A 20,662-nucleotide genomic window follows, 5' to 3' on the forward strand; every position below is an offset into this window, starting at 1 on the left:
TCACCAAAGACTACTGTCCTGCTTAGCTAAACGACTGCAATTGAATGACTGAAATGAAACAAGAGTTCACTCACTGTTTTTACTGTCTCATTTCCTTTATCTACTTATTAGACGGATGGAAAACAATGGGTACCTGAACTCCTATTGTGTTATTATAGGACTCCTCCAGGTAACTTATGGACATTCAAATGGCAATGTTTTAAGTAAGATATATGCCTCATACTATTCTTCTATATGTAAAATTATCATACAGTTTTCGGCCCTAACGGGCCTCAAACAGTCTGATAATTTTACATATATATAGAGCAGTATTCGACATATATCCATTACTTATAAATGCATCTCTATATTGTTTCATTTTCATAATCAATACATATCTAATTAAAAAGTAAAATTCGAATGAGTGTCATAATGTACACTTCAGAAAATGATTGTTTTCTTCAATTCAGGTTCTAGTACAAGGTTTTACCTCCCTACACAAAGCCAGGGCTCCAAACAATTGGTGCCCCCCCCCCCCGCTATACTGGGTCCAGTAAATTTTGGATTTGGGCTTCTGATTCGCAGAAAGCAAGACCTTGGAACCAGTGATGCATATATTTCAGTCACAATTTGCCCCCCCCCCTTCCCTTCAGCAACCTCCTTCAGTTTGCATTGTATTATTTTATTTTTGTAATTGTTGAAATGTTAAGAAATGTCATCAATAAAATATGAGAAGTCTTGGAACTGCTACCCATAATATTGTTTGTTTTTTAAATGAGGATAAATAATTGGTCAGATTTTTTAAATTCGGTCACTTAGAGACCACAGATTAAAAAAAATCAGAGTGCATTTGGAGATGTCTTGTGACAGATAATGTACAGGTGAACTATCAAATACCTATGTTTTCTTTCAAAAACTATAATCAAAGTTAATTTTTCTGTGACTGACCTGTAGTCAAATGAGTTGTAATATTTCTTTACTTTCGTGAAAGTGGCTGATGGTTATACATGATGAATCCATCGTTTTATCAATTTGATCTAGTTGTATTTTATGAAATAAATCTGGCATTTTAAAAGTCAGTATTTGCTATTGATAAGTTATTTAATCTTTTCATAAAGAAGTGTAAACATCTGACAGGTAGATAAAACAGGTGTGTCACGTGATTAGCGCCCATACACAGGACAGCCACCATTGCTGGGGCCCGTTTCATAAAACGTCCTGAGCCCAGAAGTAACGCTATGCCAGTGTAAGTCGGGACTAGCACGAAGATTTGCATTTCTTGTTGTGGAATACTATACATTACATCGTGAAAAACTATACATTGCATTCATTTGACTTATATGTTACTTTAATATAAGTACATCAATTCCATTATCAATAAATATCAATAAAGATGCGCACATGGCATTATTTTGATTCGTATCACTGAAAAAACATAAGTTTAAAAATCTGGCAAACTGTCTTAATGAGTTTTCATTTAAGTGTTTGAATTACTCATGAAATAATATAATTTGAGTAAAAAAATCAAAGTTTGATGCCCCCTTAATCGCAGATTCAGGAGTACATGTACAGTAAAACTCCTTTAGTACGAACACGGATATAGCGAATTCACGGATACAGCGAAGTTGTTATAACGATCTCTGATATAACGAATTTAAGGATATAGCAAACTGATTTCGAGTCCCGTTGAGGTTAAATTTAATGAAATTTACATCTTTTATAACGAACTTTCAAAGATATCAAAGTTTGATAAATTGAACTGACTTTATTTTCTTTTAGCATTTGAATATCAAATATCAATTCATAATAAAACCTTAGTTATCGAAGGTATGTTTTATAATTTTTGCTTCTCTAACATATTCATTGGCGTCGGAAGCAAATTAAAAGTGGGGGGGGGGCTAAGTGTAAGAAAATTTTTTTAGACCTCCCCAAAAAAACCTGACAAGCAAAAAAAAAAAAAAAGGAAGTGTCCATTGTCCAAACACGAAAATCCTATTTCGTGTGTGTGGGGGGGGGGGAGGTTAGTTCGAACTTCGGTACCAAAAATTTTTTTCCGAACACCACCACTTTCCCCATTTTTAACCCATACTAAGACGTATCTGTAGAAAGTGTGGGGGGGGGGGGGGGGGGGGAAACCACCCAAGTAGTGTGAAATTTATTTAGAAAGTATATATTTGGAAAAAAATGGGGGCTAAGCTCCCCTAGCCCCCCCCCCCCCCCGGTTCCGACGCCTATGATATTTGGTAGAAACAGTTGAAGGAAAACATGCATATTGCGAATTCGTTATAATGGTTATACGAATTCGTTATACGGATATAACGAATTACGGATATAGCGAATTAAATTCACAGTTCCCCAGGACTTCGCTATAACCGAGTTTTACTGTAAATTTTTTTGCCCTGTCCGTCCGACTGTGTGTCATTTGTCCGCAAAAACTTTACCTTGCTCATAATTTGGAGTGGGTGGGGCTATGGCTTTCATATTTTACATGACTGTACAGTTTTTTGAAAAACCCTTCCCATGGGTACCATCCTAATTTGACTTCTTGACTTTGAATTTTGACCCATTTTAAAAAAAATAACAAACTTAACCCTTTCCCAAGCTTTTGAACAGTTGATGCTAGGGCATTCATACTTCATTGTGACAAAACCTTTTAAGGGGATAAAAAATTTTTGACCTTTTGACTTTGACCTAAGAAAATGACTAAATTTTTAAAAAAAAACGTAAACCTTGGTCATAACTTTTTGAACAGCTAGAATTGGTTTTTCCAAAGGCATGTTTTTTTGAAAAGATCTTTCTTTGGAACTTAAAATTTTGACCTGTTGACCTAGATTTAAAGATTTTGAACAACAACTTTTAAACAAGAGGCCCATGGGCCTTATAGGTCACCTGAGCATCATGCAAGAACTTTCAAATGATTGAATTTGGTTCACGTTTTAAGCTAGATGCTATGGCATTCAAAATTTAGAAAGAGGCACCATTGCTCTTCATAACTTTACACTTAGCAATTGCTTAGTTTGTTTACTTAATATGGATAAGCAGGGTAGGGGAAAAAAAAAGATGTCAACTAATCAGTAATATTCAGCAATAATCGGGAGTGCCCACCACACATAAACCCCCTGACCCTAGGTCTACACATTGCACTTTTTTTGAAAATGCACCTTGCTTATCAAAAATGTTTGTTTTTTCAAAGGGCAATTTCAAACCATTCATTTTTCAGTATATAAGTAAACCCCCCCCCCATTTTGGTATCCTACCCAGGGGGCCCTTAAATTCACAATTCTGGAAGAGACCCCTCCCATCATAAATTGTTAAAGATATTTGCTTTTACCCAGGGGTAAGAAAAAGACTTTCATAGATGTAATGTATTTTCACCATATAATCATTATAGAGCCACATCCAAAACCATAACCCTGACCCTGGGGCCATAAAATTCACAATTTTGGTAGAAGCATTCTTGCTCATCATAACTATGTCCTGAATTAGATTATATAATCCAGGAGCAGAGAAGAAGATTTTCAAAGATTTAATGCATTTTCACTATATACTTATTTACCCCCACCTTAGCATTAGAACTCCTGACCCCAGGGCCATGAATTTTACAATTTTGGTAGAGGCACTCTTGCTCATCATAACTATGAACTTAATTAGTTCATTCAATACTCAGGAACAGAGAAGAAGATTTTCAAAGATTTTATGCATTTTCTCTATATAATCAATAAGCCCCGCCCTAACACCAGAACCCCAGACCCTGGGGCCCTGAATTTCACAATTTTGGGAGGGCCTCTTGCTCATCATAACTATGTACTTAGTTAGTTTATTTAATACCTAGAGAGAGAAGGTTTTAAAATTTTTTAAAAAAATTTTAAAGCATTTTCACTATTAATCAATAGAGCCCCGCCCTAACACCATAACCCCTGCCCCTGGGGGATGAATTTTACAATTTTGGTAGAGGACACTTGCTATCATAACTATGAACTTTATTAGTTTATTCAAATTAGGAACAAAGAAAAAGATTTTCAAAGATTTAATGCAACGGGGTCATAATTCCGCGGAATCTCTATTTCTCTTTAGTCCGTGGATAGAAAATTACATGGATTTCTTAAACTCTCACTGTACTCCTTACAAGTATTTTGAGTATTATGGAGAATTTGTGACCGCGTACATAGCGTAAATAATTACCACACGGAAAAAATACTTCTGTAGTTTGTTTTATCCTACACTCAACTCCCGGCCTTCGCATGTTAGTGTCCCCAACAACATTAAAACCTGTTTATGCACTGAATAACTTCTTTGAGGACCAGAGCATAATTGCAGTTCCTTTAGGCCAGGACAAATTCCTAGGGCAAAGCAATAGTTCTAGTGCAAACTTCCACAATGATACATTTCTTAATGTTTTATTATATCATCTAAGGAATGATTTTTGTGCATTGTTGGTGTGTAAATCAAAAACACAAGTTATTTAGACATAATAGTTCATAGAGGGCTAGAGCTTCATGAAAAATATGCCTACGTGCAAGTCTGTTTGATTTACATGATACCAATTATTTACACTAGACTTTAAAAGCATACATGCACTAAAAACATAATATTTGAATTTCGTGCTGTTCCACACCGTTACATTTTCATTAACTTCACTGTAGCTTATTCTGACGTTACTTTAAAGCGAGTTTTGCCTGCATATTTCTACGATACTGACACTGAAATCAATTTCATTATTCAATTTGGCTTTTTGTATAAACACGGCAAATGTAAAATTACAAAATTCGAAGCTGGCATTAGCTCATTAGACTATCACAGGTAAAATTGTGGAGATTAATACAGGAATTAGTCTATACACATTAATTTGCAAGGAATTATTTACATGTAATATTAAATAGGTATTATAAAAAAAATAACTATTCTAAAAACACATCTAAAAATCAAAACAAAAAATAAGTATATGCTCGAAAACGTTTATTAGTATAACGTTATCTGACCAGTAAAATTGAAATTTTAAAGTACAAAACATGAATCCTTACAAAGGTACCCAGCTTGTGATATTCTCTGTACAAGTTTAAACTGTGTTCTGTCACATATTGTCAGCCCATATATATCTATATAAAACTTTTATTATATTCAGAGCCACAAGAGCTAGTTATGGACCCCCTTACCAGTGCTCAGGATTTGATGCGATGTGACCTGTGTGAGACTTCTATAGTGCAGATGCACTGTGATACGTGCTTTGTCCAGTTATGTAAGGCCTGTGTGGGAGAACATATCTCAACTGATGAATCGAAGAATCACAAAGTTGTTAAATTTCAGTGTAGGAATTCCACCCCTCTCTTCCCTCCTTGTGCATCTCATGGAAAAAAACAATGTGAGATGTACTGTAGACATTGTGATGTCCCGGTCTGTCACACTTGCTTGGGTTCTGGTAAACATCTCAGTCATAAGTTATCGAAAATCGTAGAGGTTCTGGGTGAAAAGAAAGACTTGATAAGGAAAGAACAAAATGAATTAAATGAAACAATTTATCCCACCTACCAGGACATAGTGGTTGATGTGCAAAAGACAATGAGTCAGTTAGAGAAGGAATATGGAGATCTCTCAACAGCCATAGCAAAACATGGAGAGGAATGGCACAGAGAAATTGACCAACTTGTCAGGAAACTTACTACCCAACTTGATGAAATGAAAACCTCGCAGTTACAAACTTTACAGACACAGCTTGATGAAATCAACAAGAATCTTGCTGACATTACAGATGAAATTAATACCCTAGGTATTGCTGTAGACTCTAATGACTTTTCAAAACTATGCAGTGTAAAATCACGTGGAGATCAATATAAAAATATTCCCAAAAAGATTTTGCCCTCCGTCCCCAAGTTCACTCCAGAGACAATCCAAATGGAAGAACTACATAAACTATTTGGGGCTTTAATATCAGATTTCGATCAATCCGATGAGCATAGATACAGTATAAAGAAAACACAAAAAGTTCACGACGTCTTCTTTTTTTGATCAAATACCGCCGGAAACTAGATGTGTACCACCAGTTAAAAAGCTACTTGAGAATCCAAAGTTTACTTCAAACGGTATTACCTTTTCAGGCTGCCCTCTAAATCTTGCCGGTTTGAAAAATGAAACCTTTTGGGTATGTGGAGATGGCAGTACCATGGCACTCTATAGTAGCAATCAGCTCTCTCTACGAGACAGTTTCCATCAGGAGCCTCCAATCAAGAGAATCACTACAAAGTCAGGAAAAAGGCCAGCAGACATAACTGTTTCAAGAAGAGGAGGACTTATTTACACTGATTACAAAAATAGAACTGTGAACATCGTGAAGAATGAAAACGTGAAGGAGCTGATCGAACTAAAGAACTGGAGACCCCAAGGTGTGTGTAGTACTTTCTCTGGTGACCTGTTAATCACTATGGAAAGAGATGACGACAAACAATCACAAGTTTTCCGTTACTCTGGCTCCACAATGAAACAATCCATTCAGTTTGATAATGAAGGTAATCGTCTATATTCATCTGATGGATCTCATAAATACGTATGTGAAAACAATAACCTCGATATTTGTGTAGCTGACACTGGTGGTCAAGCAGTAGTGGTGGTCAATCACGAGGGTATACTGAGATTCAGGTACACAATGTGAAACAATTTTATTTTTCCTTATGTGTTTTCTAGTTTACCTATCTAATGTTTAAAATCATCTTTAATGAAAATGTAACCAAAATTCCATTTGATTTGGCCTCATTATTCATTATAGTGATTGAAGCTGTAATGACGATACCCCCAAAAGTCGAACTTGAAATTTCTCATTAAAGGACATCCGAAACAGTTCATAACACTAACATTTTACTTTTTAAACATAAAGATTGGAATGAAAGAATGTCAATTTAATCTTGGTAAAAAGATGTTTCCTTTCGCTTAACAGAAAAATGAACGCCACTTGATAAATTTGTTACACGCTTATCGTACTTCATTTTGTGTTTTTATTAAACTTGGATCCACTGCCATTGTGACCCAACCCTATCCCTGGGGGTTATGTTTTGAACAAATTAGAATCTACAGTATCTGAGGATGCTTCCATAAAATATCACTAATCATGGCTTTACAGTACTTGAGAAGAATTTTTTTAAAGATTTTCCTATATATTCCTATGTAGAAATTTGATCGGCCATTGTGGCCCCACCCTACCCCCAGGGACCATGATTTGAACACACTTGAATGTACACTATCTGAAGATGATTCAATATGAGTTTCATCTTTCCTGGCCAAGAGGTTCTTGAGAAGACGTTTTTAATAGATTTTTCCTATATATTCGTATGTAAAACTTTGATTGGCCATTATGACTCCATCCTACCCCTGGGGGTCATGATTTGAACAAACTTGAATGTACACTGTCTGAGGATGATTCAACATGAGTTTCATCTTTCCTAACCCAGTGGTTCTTAGAAAAAAGATTTTTTTTTAAAATGCCCCCTTGTAAGAGGGCATGGCCCTTCATTCTAACAAACTTAAATTCCCTTTACCCAAGGAGCCTTTGTAGAAAGTTTGGTTGAAAATTGGTCCAGTGGTTCTTGAGAAGAAGATGAAAATGTGAAAAGATTACGACGACGACGACAGACAACGAACAAATTTTGATCAGAAAAGCTCACTCGAACCTTCGGCTTAGGTGAGCTAAAAAGTGCTTAAATCAGTGAAAAAAATTCTTGTCGATCAACCGTCTACTCGCAAATTATTGTTCTCGCGATTAGACGTAAAAGAGTCATTCCGCGATAAAAAGTATTCGCGAAAAATAAGGAAACTGCAGTAGAACAGAGAACACCGCTGACCGGTCATAATGACAGATTGCATTTGCAATCAAGGTTGTTGAATCATCCCTAGAATTTGCTTAAAATTGACTTTAAACAAGATTGGTGATACCCCTTTTATCAATTATCATTTATTTAAATGTCACTTGTCTGATCTGTTTACAAATGGTTCGCCGAGATGCTCTCGTGTCTTGAGTCAACTAATATCATTCCAATAGCAGCGTGTTACTTTGTTGAATGGAGCGAGTTTTACATGTTGATTACAATATTTCTTATCGATTGGATGTTTGATTTCAATGAAAAGAGTACGACTTTCATATGAACAGAGAAGGCAACAATGGCTTTGACTGACCACGTGTTGTTGCCTTTTACAAATGCCGTCCTTGGAAACAAACTTTATATGCGATTGGTCAGGATTATTTGTGTATTGCTGGATATTCTCTATTTCATATACGATGTAGTATTAATTTCATTGAAATCAAACATCCAATCGATGCGCAATGCGATGAACAACATGTGAACATTTTGCACGCTTGATCCAACAAAGTGACACGCTGTTATAGGAAGGATACGAACATGAACAAGAGAATCAAAATATAGACAAAATTGCTTAAGTTATAGTTATCAACGTATTACTAAATACATTTTTAATGCAGATATATTCTTGTGCTCCATTGACTCTGTATTTATCTCTCTCCTGTGAAATATTTCATATAATGCAACTTGAATTTGCATCCCATGCATTCCTAGCATTCCTCTTTCAGCAGGAATATTTTTGAATGTCTTTACAGGTGTTTGAATGTCGAAATCTAACCCCTGGCTTAACAATTAGTGTAGTCAAAGATGGAAAAGTCCTTATGGCAAAGGGTTATGGAGTGGCAGACATCACAACTAAAAGACCAGTGACCAATCAAACTCTGTTTGAAATAGCCTCGATGTCAAAAGCATTTGGTGCAACACTTCTAATGAAGCAGATTGGAAGAAGTGGAAAGTGCGTATAAATTTGTGATGGACAATCAGGAAAAATTAAGAAAGAACTAAATATTGAGTAAAAATAATTTTTAGCAAATTAAAATTATATTAAGTTTGTGAACTTTCTTTACTTGACTCGTAAGCGTGACAATTTCTTTAAAATGACCTTAATAACATTCATGGTCATTTATTTCAGCTTGAGCGCTCAGTCCAAAATCAAAGAACTTTTAGGTCCAACATTCACCTTTGCCGACGCTGAGAGGAACAGACTAGCAGACGTCAATGACATATTGTCGCAACAACTTGGAATCCCTGGTCATTACCTGATGAAGCTGGATCTCAATCTCACGAGAACTAATTTACTGACGTAAGGATTATTCCAATTCAACTTCACTACACGTACACGCTCTCTGCACTTGTTATGTAATTTTTTTTTTCCTGCATTCTATACCTTCATTACAAGAACTAAATGTAAAGACTTTTTTCAAGTTACGTTTTACAAGTTTATCTGCTTATTTTTATCATAGTCTTTCCGAAACGGCAATGAAAACCTCAAGGTTACTGTCACAGGATAAGATTACTATTTAAAAAAAAAAAGATTACTATTTTCCTACAAATAGCATCTTTCATGAATTATATTCAGTCTCTTATATATATATATCACTAATGAAAAACAAATATTCGCCTTTGACCTTTTTCTTATTTGCACTACTCCTTTGTTACCCGTCTAAAATATTAATAGAATAGGGTATGAAATTTTTTGTATGGATGTAAAAATGTTTTTTTTTTAATTTCAGGCGATTTAAGTACTTGAATGGGACCAAACCTTTACGACAGGGTTTCCTTTACAGCGGAATGAATTATGCCCTCGCTATGATCATATCCGAACATTTGGGCGGGAAGACATGGGAAGAGTTGATAAAAAAGGAGATTTTTGATCCATTAGGAATGTCTTCATCGACGGTAATGTCTATTATACCAGACTTAAGTAATGCAGCGAGGGGATATGTTTACACGGAAAACTTCACTCTTGTTCCCGTCGAGTTTGCTTTGTCTCGGTAAGTTTTATTAAATGGAATCCGTATTCTACTATTGGCAATAAAATCTTCGCACAGCTCACATATATTCTTCGTGATACTTGCCGAGATAATAAAATTATACAAGAGGCCCATGGGCCTTATAGGTCACCTGAGCATTATGCAACAACTTTCCAGTGATTGAATTTAATTCATGTTTTAAGTCAGATGCTATGACATTCACAATTTTGATAGAGGCACCATTGATCATTATAACTATACACTTAGCAGTTGCTTAGTTTGGTTACTTAATACCCAAAGGCAGGGTAGAGGAGCAAAAAATGCATGTCAAGTAATCAGTAGTGCCCCTTTCACACATGAACCCCTGACCCTTAGGCCTAGATCCAAACATTGCATAATTTTTAAAAAGGCATCCTTGCTTTTCAAAAATATTTGATTAATACCAAGGAGCAGACTTCAAACAATTCATTCATTTTTAGTGTATGTACCCCCCTGTCTATGGTACCCCTGACCCAGGGGCCTTGAAATTCACAATTCTGGAAGATTAGGACCCTTGCTCATCATAACTATATAGGTATGTTCACCTGCTTAATACCTAGAAAGGAAAATTTTCAAAGAATTTATAAGAATTTCATTATAAAATCAATAGAGCCCCGCCCTAACACCGGAAACGCGACCCTGGGGCCATAAAATTCACAATTTTGGTTGAGGCACTCTTGCTCATCATAACTATGCACTTAGTTAGTTTATTTAATACCTAGGAGCAGAGAAAAAAAAATCAAAGGTTCCATGTATTTTCACAATATAATCAATAGAGTACCGCCATAACACCAGAACCTCTGACCCTGGGCCCATAAAATTCTCAATTTTGGTAGAGGCACTCTTACTCATCATAGCTATGTACTTTGTTATTTTATTTAATACCTAGGGCAGAGAAAGAAAATTTTTAAAGAATTCATGTATTTTCACTATATAATCAACAGAGGCCCGGCCCTAACACCAGAACCGCTGACCCTGGGGCCATAAAATTCACAGTTTTGGTAAAGGCGCTCTTGCTCATCATAACTATGCACTTAGTTAGTTCATTTAATACCTAGGAACAAAGAAGAAGATTTTCAAAGAATTCATGTATTTTCACTATATAATCAATATAGGCCCCGCCCTAACACCAGAACCGCTGACCCTGGGGCCATTAAATTCACAATTTTGGTAGAGGTGCTCTTGCTCATCATAACTATGCACTTACTTAGTTTATTTAATACCTAGGAACAAAGAAGAAAATTTTCAAAGAATTCGTGTATTTTCACTATATAATCTATAGAGTCCCACCCTAACACCAGAACCGCTGACCCTGGGGCCATGAAATTCACAATTTTGGTAGAGGCACTATTGCTCATCATAACTATGCACTTAGTTGGTTTATTTAATACCCAGGAGCAGAGAAGAAGATTTTCAAAGAAATAATGCATTTTCCCTATATACTTATTTAGCCCCGCCCTAGCACTAGAACCCCTGACCCCAGGGCCATGAATTTCACAATTTTGGTAGAGGACTCAATGCTGATTACAATTATGGTAACAGTATGACTGCTTGATGTCCAGGAGTAAAAATTTTCAAAGATTGCACTAATTTTAGTGGTTTTGGCCCCACCCCTCAGGCCCCAGGGGGGCAGGGATCATGAAATTCACAATTTTTGTTTCCCTTCACCCATAGATGCTTTGTGCCAAATTTGGTTGAAATTGGTTCAGTGGTTGCAGAGAAGAAGATGAAAATGTTCAATTGTTAACGCACGACACACAACGCACAACGCACTGACGCACTACGACGGACGAAAACAGATGGCAATAGGTCACCTGAGTTTACTCAGGTGACCTAAAAAAGTCCATGTTTTGCTGTGGCCGGGAAACCCAAAATATGTGTCGGATCAAAAAGTAAAATAGGAGGTGCACAATGGCAATATGTAATAAAGATTCTGTGAAAGTTTCCTCAAATTTCATTCAGTGGTATGAGAGGAGTTTCGGATAAGAGATGGGTACCCCAAAGCGTAACAGACGGACGGACGGACGGACGGAAATACCGATTACTATATACCCTGCCGCTTTTCAAGCGGGGGTATAACTAGAGGTACTGTGAGCAATGAGCTCACTAAATGATACCCCCCCCCCCCGCCTCCCATAATATCCATGTTTTGCTTAATGTGTAAAGAGGAAAAACTCGTCGAATATCAAATGTTATTCCAGAAGACTCTATGTGCGACGTCATAGGTAAGAAGATAATGGCAATGTCTATCTTTTGCTATTGCCTGGGAAACCTAAAATACGTGTCGAATAAAAAAATAAAATAGGACATGCACAATGTACCCCCCGCCTCCATATAGTTGTAATGGCAAAGTCCATGTTTTGCTGTGGCCGGGAAACCCAAAATATGTGTCGTATCAAAAAGTAAAATAGGTGGTGCACAATGGCATTATGTAATAAAGATTCTGTGAAAGTTTCATCAAATTTCATTCAGTGATATGAGAGGAGTTGCGGATAAGAGATAGGTACCCCAAAGCGTAACAGACGAACAGACGGACGGACGTACAGACGGACGGAATTAACGATCACAATATACCCTCCTGCTTTTCAAGGGGGGTATAATAAGTAATCAGTAAATAAATAAAAATAATAAGTAATAAGTAAATAAGCCAATGTCGAAATATGTTTGACTTTTACCAAATATTTTGTGTACTTATAAGTGTATGCCCTTGCAAAACTACGATTTAATGAGGCATCTCGATGTAAAATATACGTAACTGTACATAAAAATAAGACATCATTAATAAAATACATTCTCTTGCTAGTTAATTAAAAATTGCTGTAAACAGAGGATATGCATTGGTATTTATCAACTATTTAAAATCTGTAAATAATATTCCGTTTAATAATAAAATGCATTTTTCATTGTTAAAAAATTCCTCAATCTGCCTATCACAGCACATGAAATACGTCATTTTTACCAATATGACGTCATGTTTACAAGTTCATCGTGATCAGTGCTTTGTTTAAAACCAGCTACATGGGATTTAACAAGGAACTTTTTTTAATGCATTGATAAGTTATACTGTTGTTTATTTTGCTAATACAGTTATAAGTTGCAAATTATTTCATTTTCAGGTATTATGAGAAATACATGAAAGTCATAATTTTGTGTGACGTCACAGTATACTTTTCCCGTATAAATTAGGCCCCGCCCCCTTTTTCAAGCCTTAACAATGCTGCGTAGGCACTGTTTTATCTTTATGCAAAAGTTAATAATAGTTTACGTTTATCAACAGTTAATGTAATTAATCAAACTTAAATTTTCTTTAAAAAGTCTAAATTTCACGAGAAATGATTTATATGCTTCCTTTACATGCCTGCACGTTCTATTAAGTATTAAGGTCGACTAAAAGTGTGTTTTTGACCTAATGATAACGTGAAATTTAATAAATAGAAATCTTTCCTTAATTAAAATTATTTTGTATAATTCCTTCATAAAGGAGAAAAAAGGGGGAGGGGGTTAACGGAATAAATCGAATCAAGAAGGAAAGATTTAAGCAGTGTATACTTGATTTCAGCTAAATAGTTTGATATTCAGATGATCGTCAGTGTTTTCAAACCTTTGTCTTAGTGCTGATACCTCAATATTTATTTAAGACACAAGGGTCCATAAATTTAAAGTAAATTATTTTCTCGTTAATTTTATCATTCAAGTATACTTCTTTTCTTTGTTAGAATTTATACGTGCAATCGTGTAAAAAAGCAAAAAAAAGTATTATTACTAATGCCTTAAATTCAAAAGTAAATGGTAAGGAAAGAAATGTCCAAGTTTTGAAAATTTCACACGAAGACTTTGTTGTTAAGGCATTGCTCGGGGAGGCTAAAAGTACACTGGGTTAACCTCCCTACCCCACTAAGCAATCAAAATCCAGCAATTTCTACCCAATTTTCGAAAAAATTGTTGACCTCCCTAGTGCGGCTCCTTATACTAAATGGTACTCATGTATCGACAGTAGAACTTGCTAAATGATGACTTTGAAGGAGAATGTTATTCTTGTTTCATCACCATGTTTGTAAATAGCTTGCCTCATTTTAGCTTGCCTCATTTTAGAAATTATTTGTGCGTAGGTTCTACTTGCAGACATGGGCCCTATAGTCAGACGATAAAACAACAAAAGTACACAATCGAGTTTAATCCAGTTTAAATGAATTCAAGAAGCAATAATCTCTTACGAATGAATTATAATATTTAGAATTAATTTCACATGTGGATGCGACAAGAAAACATTTCTGATTCGTTAAAATTTCTTTACAAAATTTTCGTTGCTAGATTTGAAACTGACTTTAGCATTAGAACCATATTAATTCAACAGCTGAGTTTGAATTTCTGTATTCTTATTACTACAATTTAATGTGGTGCTCTCTTATTAACCTACGAGGACAAATGATGAAAAACAAAATTCAAATTGCATTATAAAAGTAACAAATTCAGCAATATTTATTTAAGTAAAACAAATAGGTAAAACAGCATAAATTTGAATTTCTTATTTAGAATTTCATATAAGTGTTGATTGAATGTTGTATAATTCTACACTGTAAAAAATAAGTGTTTTATAAATAAACACCATATTGCAACAGATAATAAACACTTCAACACGTTTAGAATTTAACCACCTCAAGAAGTGTTTAAGAAATAAACACGTTAGAATGTTTAAATTCTAAACACATATGAGGGTTAATATTCAACACTTCAAAAACACAAAATGTTTAAAGATTAAACACTGAATAAACACTTAGAGTTTACTACATAAACACCGTGAGTGTTTAAAATTTAAATATTTCATGTTTAATAAATAAATGTGTTCAACCTAAACATTTAAACATGTTTATTTGATGCAACAGATAATAATCACTTAAACATGTTCAAAGGTCAATTTTTAAACACTTCAACGTGTTTATTTTACAAAATAAATAAATACTTAAACGTGTTTATAAGTTTTCAACATTTTTATGTGAAACAAATATAAATCAGTACAAAACACACTGTGGTTGATAATGAATATGTTGTACATAAAGCTTTTTTTAATTAATAATTGAGTTAATGTTGATTGAGGGTTCAAACTTTATAAACAACTGAAACATTAAATAACTCATTTACCAACACATGGATACATTATTCAATTTTGGTTGAAAAAATAGAATTCTCAAAATAAACTAGCATGAAGATGTAAAATCTGCATCTTTAAACTAAACTCCAATAAATTGGTGTCGGGAGGGCGGGGGAGGGTCTTTGAAATATGAAAAAAAAAAACATAAAAAAACTTAAACCTTAACCACAACTTTTGAAGTTGGACTAGATTTTCATATTTCACAGGTGTTTTCCTTGTGACCAGGGGCGGATACAGGATTTGTGGTTAGGGGGGGCGTGGATAATTTTGTTGAGGCAAGGGGTCTGGGGGCCGCCTTAAGGCCCCCAGTGGGTCCAGGGCGAAGCCCTGGTGGGGGCCCAGGGGGCGAAGCCCCCGGAAGCTCCTGGGTTTTCGTGTATTTTAGAGTAAGACCAGGCACAATAATAGTGCATATTTATGTTCCCCAAACGAAGTTGGGGAACATATTGTTTTTACTCTGTTTCTTATTATTATTATTATTTTTCTTCTTCCTGGGAAAATTCTGTCCACGAATGATCTTGTAAACTACACATCCGACTAAGGTAAAATGTTTTTAGGGTCAGTAGACATGTTATGCAGATTTGCCAAACGAAGGTCATTTTGCGCGCACGTGCTTGCAAGAGCGCGCACGTGCAACACGTGAAATGACCAATATAATGGATATTGCTGTAACTTTTCTTTTTTTGGATGAATTTTTTTGAAACTCATAATGTAAGGATATATTAGTAGTATTGACAAGATGGCATGGTCAAAATAGCAAGATCTCACGTGCATGCACGTGCGCTTCGCTCTGATTGGCTGAAACTAAAGTCTCAATATCTTTCTTGTTTCTTGTCATAATCTTTTGAAATTTTGCACATAGTCCTACATTATGAAGATCTACAGCATGATATATAAAAATTTTCATGAAAGCATGCGCATGCGAGCGTGCTGCAATCTGATTGGCTGAAACTTTAAATGGCTATATCTCCTTTGTTTTTTGACGAAATGCTTTGAAATTTAAAACATAGTCATGCATTAGGATATCCTAAAATATTATGTAGAAAAAAATTCATAAAATCACGCGCATGCACGTGTGCTGCGATCTGATTGGCTGAAATTTATATGGCTATATCTCCGTTGTTTTTTGACGAAATGTTTGGAATTTTAAAATATAGTTATTCATTTAGATATCCCTCAATGCGATAGAGATAAAAATTTATGAAATCACGCGCATGCATGTGTGCTGCAATCTGATTGGCTGAAACTTCAAATGGCCATAACTCCCTTGTTTTTCCACCAAACAGGATGGGATTTAGAACATAGATAAATATAAGGGACTCCTACAAGAAGGTGTAGTCATTATGCACGTGCTTGCACGTGCGTGCACGTGAAATGACTAAAATTGAAAATACACTCGAATGAGTGTATTTTTTAATACTTTTGGATTAAATGCTTTGATATTAAGTATATTAAAATTTTAGATGGTGTAGACAAGGTAATATGGTCGTTACGCACATGAACACGCGTGCAATGCCTATTTTTAAAATATATTTTATATTTTTCTGGGAAGATCTTGATTAAGTCTAAATTCCATAAAGTATTCTCTTATTTAATAGAGATTACAGGGAATATGGCACCAAAAGGAAGTTGGGGAGCGTTTGGGGAACATCTGGAACGGTCCCCGTTACAATTAGCACTAGTTTTCAATTATTTTTGTTTAAAGTGGCATATAGGTCCGGATGTTTGAATAATAATTGTATTGAATGTTTCTCAATTCTCATTGTATTGTAACACATGCCCCTATAATAAACGATTTAATTACTGATTACTTACTAATAATGGTATATTGCTTAGCGATGTACCATGGTACGACGTAGTCATACCATACTTTGAATGGGTAGGGGCGCAGCCCCCTGGATACTTGGGATTTTTGTGTATTTTAGAGTAAATCCAGGCAGAAAAACAGTGGTTTGGTTAGTTTTGTACCAAAGTGTGGCATTATAAATATAAGTCACATCATACTTTGAAAATTTTAGGGGGGCGTGCGCCCCCTCACGCCCCCCCCCCTTAATCCGCCAGTGGTGACAAGACCTTTCTTGGGATACCTCGTGGGAGTCGTGGCATAAGCTGCCATGTATGGGGGAATCAGTTAGAAAAGAAATAAACAACTATGGTAAATAACCAATGTTCAATATATACTCTTTTAATTTTTTCAAACAAAAAAAAAAGAAAGAATAAAAAAAAAAAAACTTTTGCAAGATTATTTATTGATTTTTAGAAAAATGTCTAATAATTTCCATCTCATGTGTTCTGTAACTATGAAGAGACTATGAATTATAACAGATGCAGTTGTGAATGATTATTTATGATACAACAATGAATAGTTAATCATAATTCCATCATACTCTTCTACTAAAGCACTGCTTTAGTGCACATAACAATGCTGTTAGAGGGGCATTAACTCTCTAGTAGTGTAACAAGAATGAGCCATTAGAAAATAAAAACTCTGCTGACATTGCATGTGTTTTTACGCTTTTTCTACCCATAGGCTACAACAGTGACACCTAATGCACTATCTAATCAAACATGTACAAGCAATTAATTAACGACAATAAATACATATTCAGTAATGCAGTTAACCAATTACTAGATCATCAATATATTTAACCTTTCATTATATGCATTTAATTGAGTATTCCTCCTCCTGTCCTTTATTTAATAAAAATTTCTTCGATTTTTTGATGGGCCTCATCAAAAACTGCTCTCAACAAATTGAGTTAGTGAAGAAAATATTGTTTAATATCAGAAGAATGTCTAAACACCATTTCCTAATATTTTTGTAAAATTTTCTCACCAATCCAAAAATCTATCAAATTTTGCTTGATTTAAAACATCTGCCACTTAATTAAATTATGTTTTTCTGCAACTTGTAACTCATATTTTATTCCAAAGAACCAAAACTGAGACCTAGTTGAAACATGGTAACAATTAGAGACTTACACGCATTCTCGTGTTAGGAATGTTATTGGGGATATATTATTCAAGTTCACAGGCATTTAAAATCATTTGAATAGGAGTGTTTTCATTTTGAGCGATTTGTCATAACTTAATATCTTGTAACAATCACTCTTAAGGGGAGTTATTCATGTTCAGGGATTTTTTCACAAAGGCATACAAAGTAAATTACATCACTGTCTTTCTTCTTCAAAATTATATTTATAAACGAACAATTATTTGCTTACTTCAAAAATTTAAAATGCTCATAAAGATATCTGTAAATAATGCTTTCATATTTCAAACAGTAATATAAATATACTGCAGCTGAAGAAAAGTTTCCATTAATTTTTTTTAAAATCCATTTATTTAAAGGATGTATTAAATTATTTTAGTTACTGGCTTTTCATTCAAAGTCAGTTTAAATTCCTTTAAACCTCTATTTTTTTTCTTTAGCTTTTCTATAATAAAAAATATATCAAAAGCTGAAAAGTTCTTTAAAACATGTATGCAAATTTTCCATTAACTTTTTTATGCATTTCTGAAAAAAAATAAAAAAAATACCTGTTTCTTTGTATAGCTCTAGGTCCAACATTTTGTTGTCACCAGAATTCTGACAAGTGGAAAAGGTTACATCACTCAACATAAACAAAAACTATCAGCTTAATCTTCCAACAGTCCGGTTATATCTGACCAAGTTGTGTCATTAAACGAAAACAATCATCTGGTCTGTGTAGATATAACTTGTAGATGACTTTCCCTGACAGACCTGTGCAATACCTGTTAAACTAATCTGGCACCCAATAGACAAAACATAAAACACCGGCCATCCTTCTCACCTCTGCGTTTTGCTCTCTGTACTGGATTGCCAATCTATCAAAAGTCACGATCAGCCTTGTAGCAATATATACCTGGCCAGCATTCTCTTGTCTTCACTTTAACAGCTTCAACAATAATGTGCCTATCAATAAAATAATGTTTATGCCCATCATTTTCATTACAAAGGGCAAACTTTCTTTTCTGCTTTTTTTATAAATTGCATCTACTTTAAAAATTATTGATTTTATTTTCTTTTACAGCATTTGGGAAATGTTTTTAATGTGACATTGTATGCATCTATAAAAAAGCAAACAGAATTTGACATTTGGCTTTCAAGTTGGATCAAACAAAGTTTGAATTGTTACAACTATTTAAATTGTTGAATGGTTATTTGAAACCTGTAAATTTTAACTTTAAATAAAGAGGTTTCAGGTGAAAGCATTATTGTTGTGATCAAAAAAGAAAAAAAATAATTAATATATAAATGAAATGTTACAGACCAAATACAAAATGTGTTCTTGACTTGAGTGTTGCCAGTCAAACATAAATCTTGCATCAGCTACAGAACTTTCTCTCAGACCTTAAAAAGATACATATCAGAATATTGACTTACCAACAAGAAATTTAAAAAACATACATACCCTTAAAAATCTTAAATAAACCAAGGTTTTAGATATTAGATGACATTAATTTAAAAAAACACAAGAATGTGTTTGTGAACACGGATGTCCCCTGTAGGCAACATAGCGAAGATCAGATGGAACTTTTCTTTAATGCAATTTAAATATGTTGGTACCCAAAGTAAGGTTTTCTCACAAGAAATACAATAGTGATCTATAAAAGCCCTAGCACCACCTGTTCAAAAGTTATGGTCAAGGATAATTTTTTGAAAGGTAGGTAAAACTCCGAGTCAAGGTCAAAGGGTCAAAGTTGTTAGTTTCTAAAGAAATAAGTGAAGTATGAAAGCCTTAGCCCTAGCCGTTCAAAAATATGGAAATGGTTAAAGTTTTTAAATAGTAACTCAAATTCCAAGATCAAGGTTAAATGGTCAAGGTTGTTGGTATCCAATGAATTGTCTTATCACACAGATTGAATTTGTGAAGTATGAAAGCCCTGGCCCTAACCCTTCAAAAAATATGGTCAAGGTTTGTTTTTAAAAAGTAGGTCAAACTCCAATGTCAAGACGAAAGGGTTCAAGTTCTTGGTTTCCAATGAAAGGTCTTTTCACATGGATAACATATATAAAGTATGAAAGCTTTAGCCCTTACCGTTCAAAAGTTATGGCTGAGGTTAAAGTTTTTTAAAGTACATAAATTTCCAAGGTCAAGGTAAACAGTTCAAAGTTGTTGGTGTCCAGTGAAAGGTCATACCACATTAAAAATATATATGTGAATTATGAAAGTCTTAGTACCGGGTATTTACTGTTCAAAAGTTATAGCCAGAGTAAAAGTTTGGAATTTTTGTGTAAAAGTGTGTCAAACTCAAAGGTCAAAAAGTCACAGTTGGTGGTACCCAAAGAAAGGTCTTATCACAAGTAATACACATGTGAAATGTCAGAAAGTCATAGTGCCACGAAATCAAAAGTCATGGGCAAGGTTAAAGTTTTTGCGGACAAACAGACAGACGGACGGGCACGAAAAAAAAACTATATACCCTCGACTCTTTGATTACGGGGGCATAAAAAGAGAAATCAGAGAAACTTAGAAATAATCCCTCAGGCTTTCATGTGTGTGCTATTTCAGCATAGTGTAAGAATAAATTTGTAAATCATCATATTTAATCTCTTTTTATAAAACTTTAATTATTCATTTGTATTTTTAAAAAATAGCAACGAAGCAAATTACCTTTTATTACTGGCGCTATATTTAGTGTCTTCTGATTTTCCC

At 34.6% G+C, this 20,662-nt stretch overlaps 3 protein-coding genes across 3 annotated transcripts; all 3 read left to right on the plus strand.

The window, feature by feature from the left end:
• The first annotated feature begins 5,118 nt into the window (after nt 1-5,118).
• Nucleotides 5,119-5,982, plus strand: LOC134277028 (E3 ubiquitin-protein ligase TRIM45-like). The gene has a single exon (XM_062759301.1). It carries the CDS (start codon nt 5,119-5,121, stop codon nt 5,980-5,982), a length of 864 nt encoding a protein of 287 aa, XP_062615285.1.
• Nucleotides 5,983-6,136: 154 nt separating this feature from the next.
• On the plus strand, nt 6,137-6,622 carry LOC134277029 (uncharacterized). Its single transcript, XM_062759302.1, has one exon. It carries the CDS (start codon nt 6,137-6,139, stop codon nt 6,620-6,622), a length of 486 nt encoding a protein of 161 aa, XP_062615286.1.
• A 1,499-nt stretch (nt 6,623-8,121) lies between these two features.
• Nucleotides 8,122-9,818, plus strand: LOC134277031 (gigasin-6-like). The gene is made up of 4 exons (XM_062759303.1): nt 8,122-8,193; nt 8,576-8,775; nt 8,953-9,123; nt 9,554-9,818. Exons 1-4 carry the CDS (start codon nt 8,122-8,124, stop codon nt 9,816-9,818), a joined length of 708 nt encoding a protein of 235 aa, XP_062615287.1.
• The last annotated feature ends 10,844 nt before the right edge of the window (nt 9,819-20,662 follow it).

The sequence above is a fragment of the Saccostrea cucullata genome, unplaced genomic scaffold, assembly GCF_032062105.1.
Source record: "Saccostrea cucullata isolate Sc308-1 unplaced genomic scaffold, CSIRO_AGI_Scuc_v1 ctg6802, whole genome shotgun sequence".
NCBI classification, from domain to species: Eukaryota; Metazoa; Mollusca; class Bivalvia; order Ostreida; family Ostreidae; genus Saccostrea; species Saccostrea cuccullata.

What these genes read in the sequence shown, in the direction of transcription:
- LOC134277031 (XM_062759303.1), top strand. Translation starts at nt 8,122, where the DNA reads ATGGCTTTGACTGACCACGTGTTGTTGCCTTTTACAAATGCCGTCCTT. An exon ending in ACAAACTTTATATGCGATTG is followed by an intron (nt 8,194 to 8,575) that starts GTCAGGATTATT and finishes ATGTCTTTACAG; the next exon opens with GTGTTTGAATGTCGAAATCT. An exon ending in ACGAGAACTAATTTACTGAC is followed by an intron (nt 9,124 to 9,553) that starts GTAAGGATTATT and finishes TTTTAATTTCAG; the next exon opens with GCGATTTAAGTACTTGAATG.
- LOC134277029 (XM_062759302.1), top strand. Translation starts at nt 6,137, where the DNA reads ATGGCACTCTATAGTAGCAATCAGCTCTCTCTACGAGACAGTTTCCAT.
- LOC134277028 (XM_062759301.1), top strand. Translation starts at nt 5,119, where the DNA reads ATGGACCCCCTTACCAGTGCTCAGGATTTGATGCGATGTGACCTGTGT.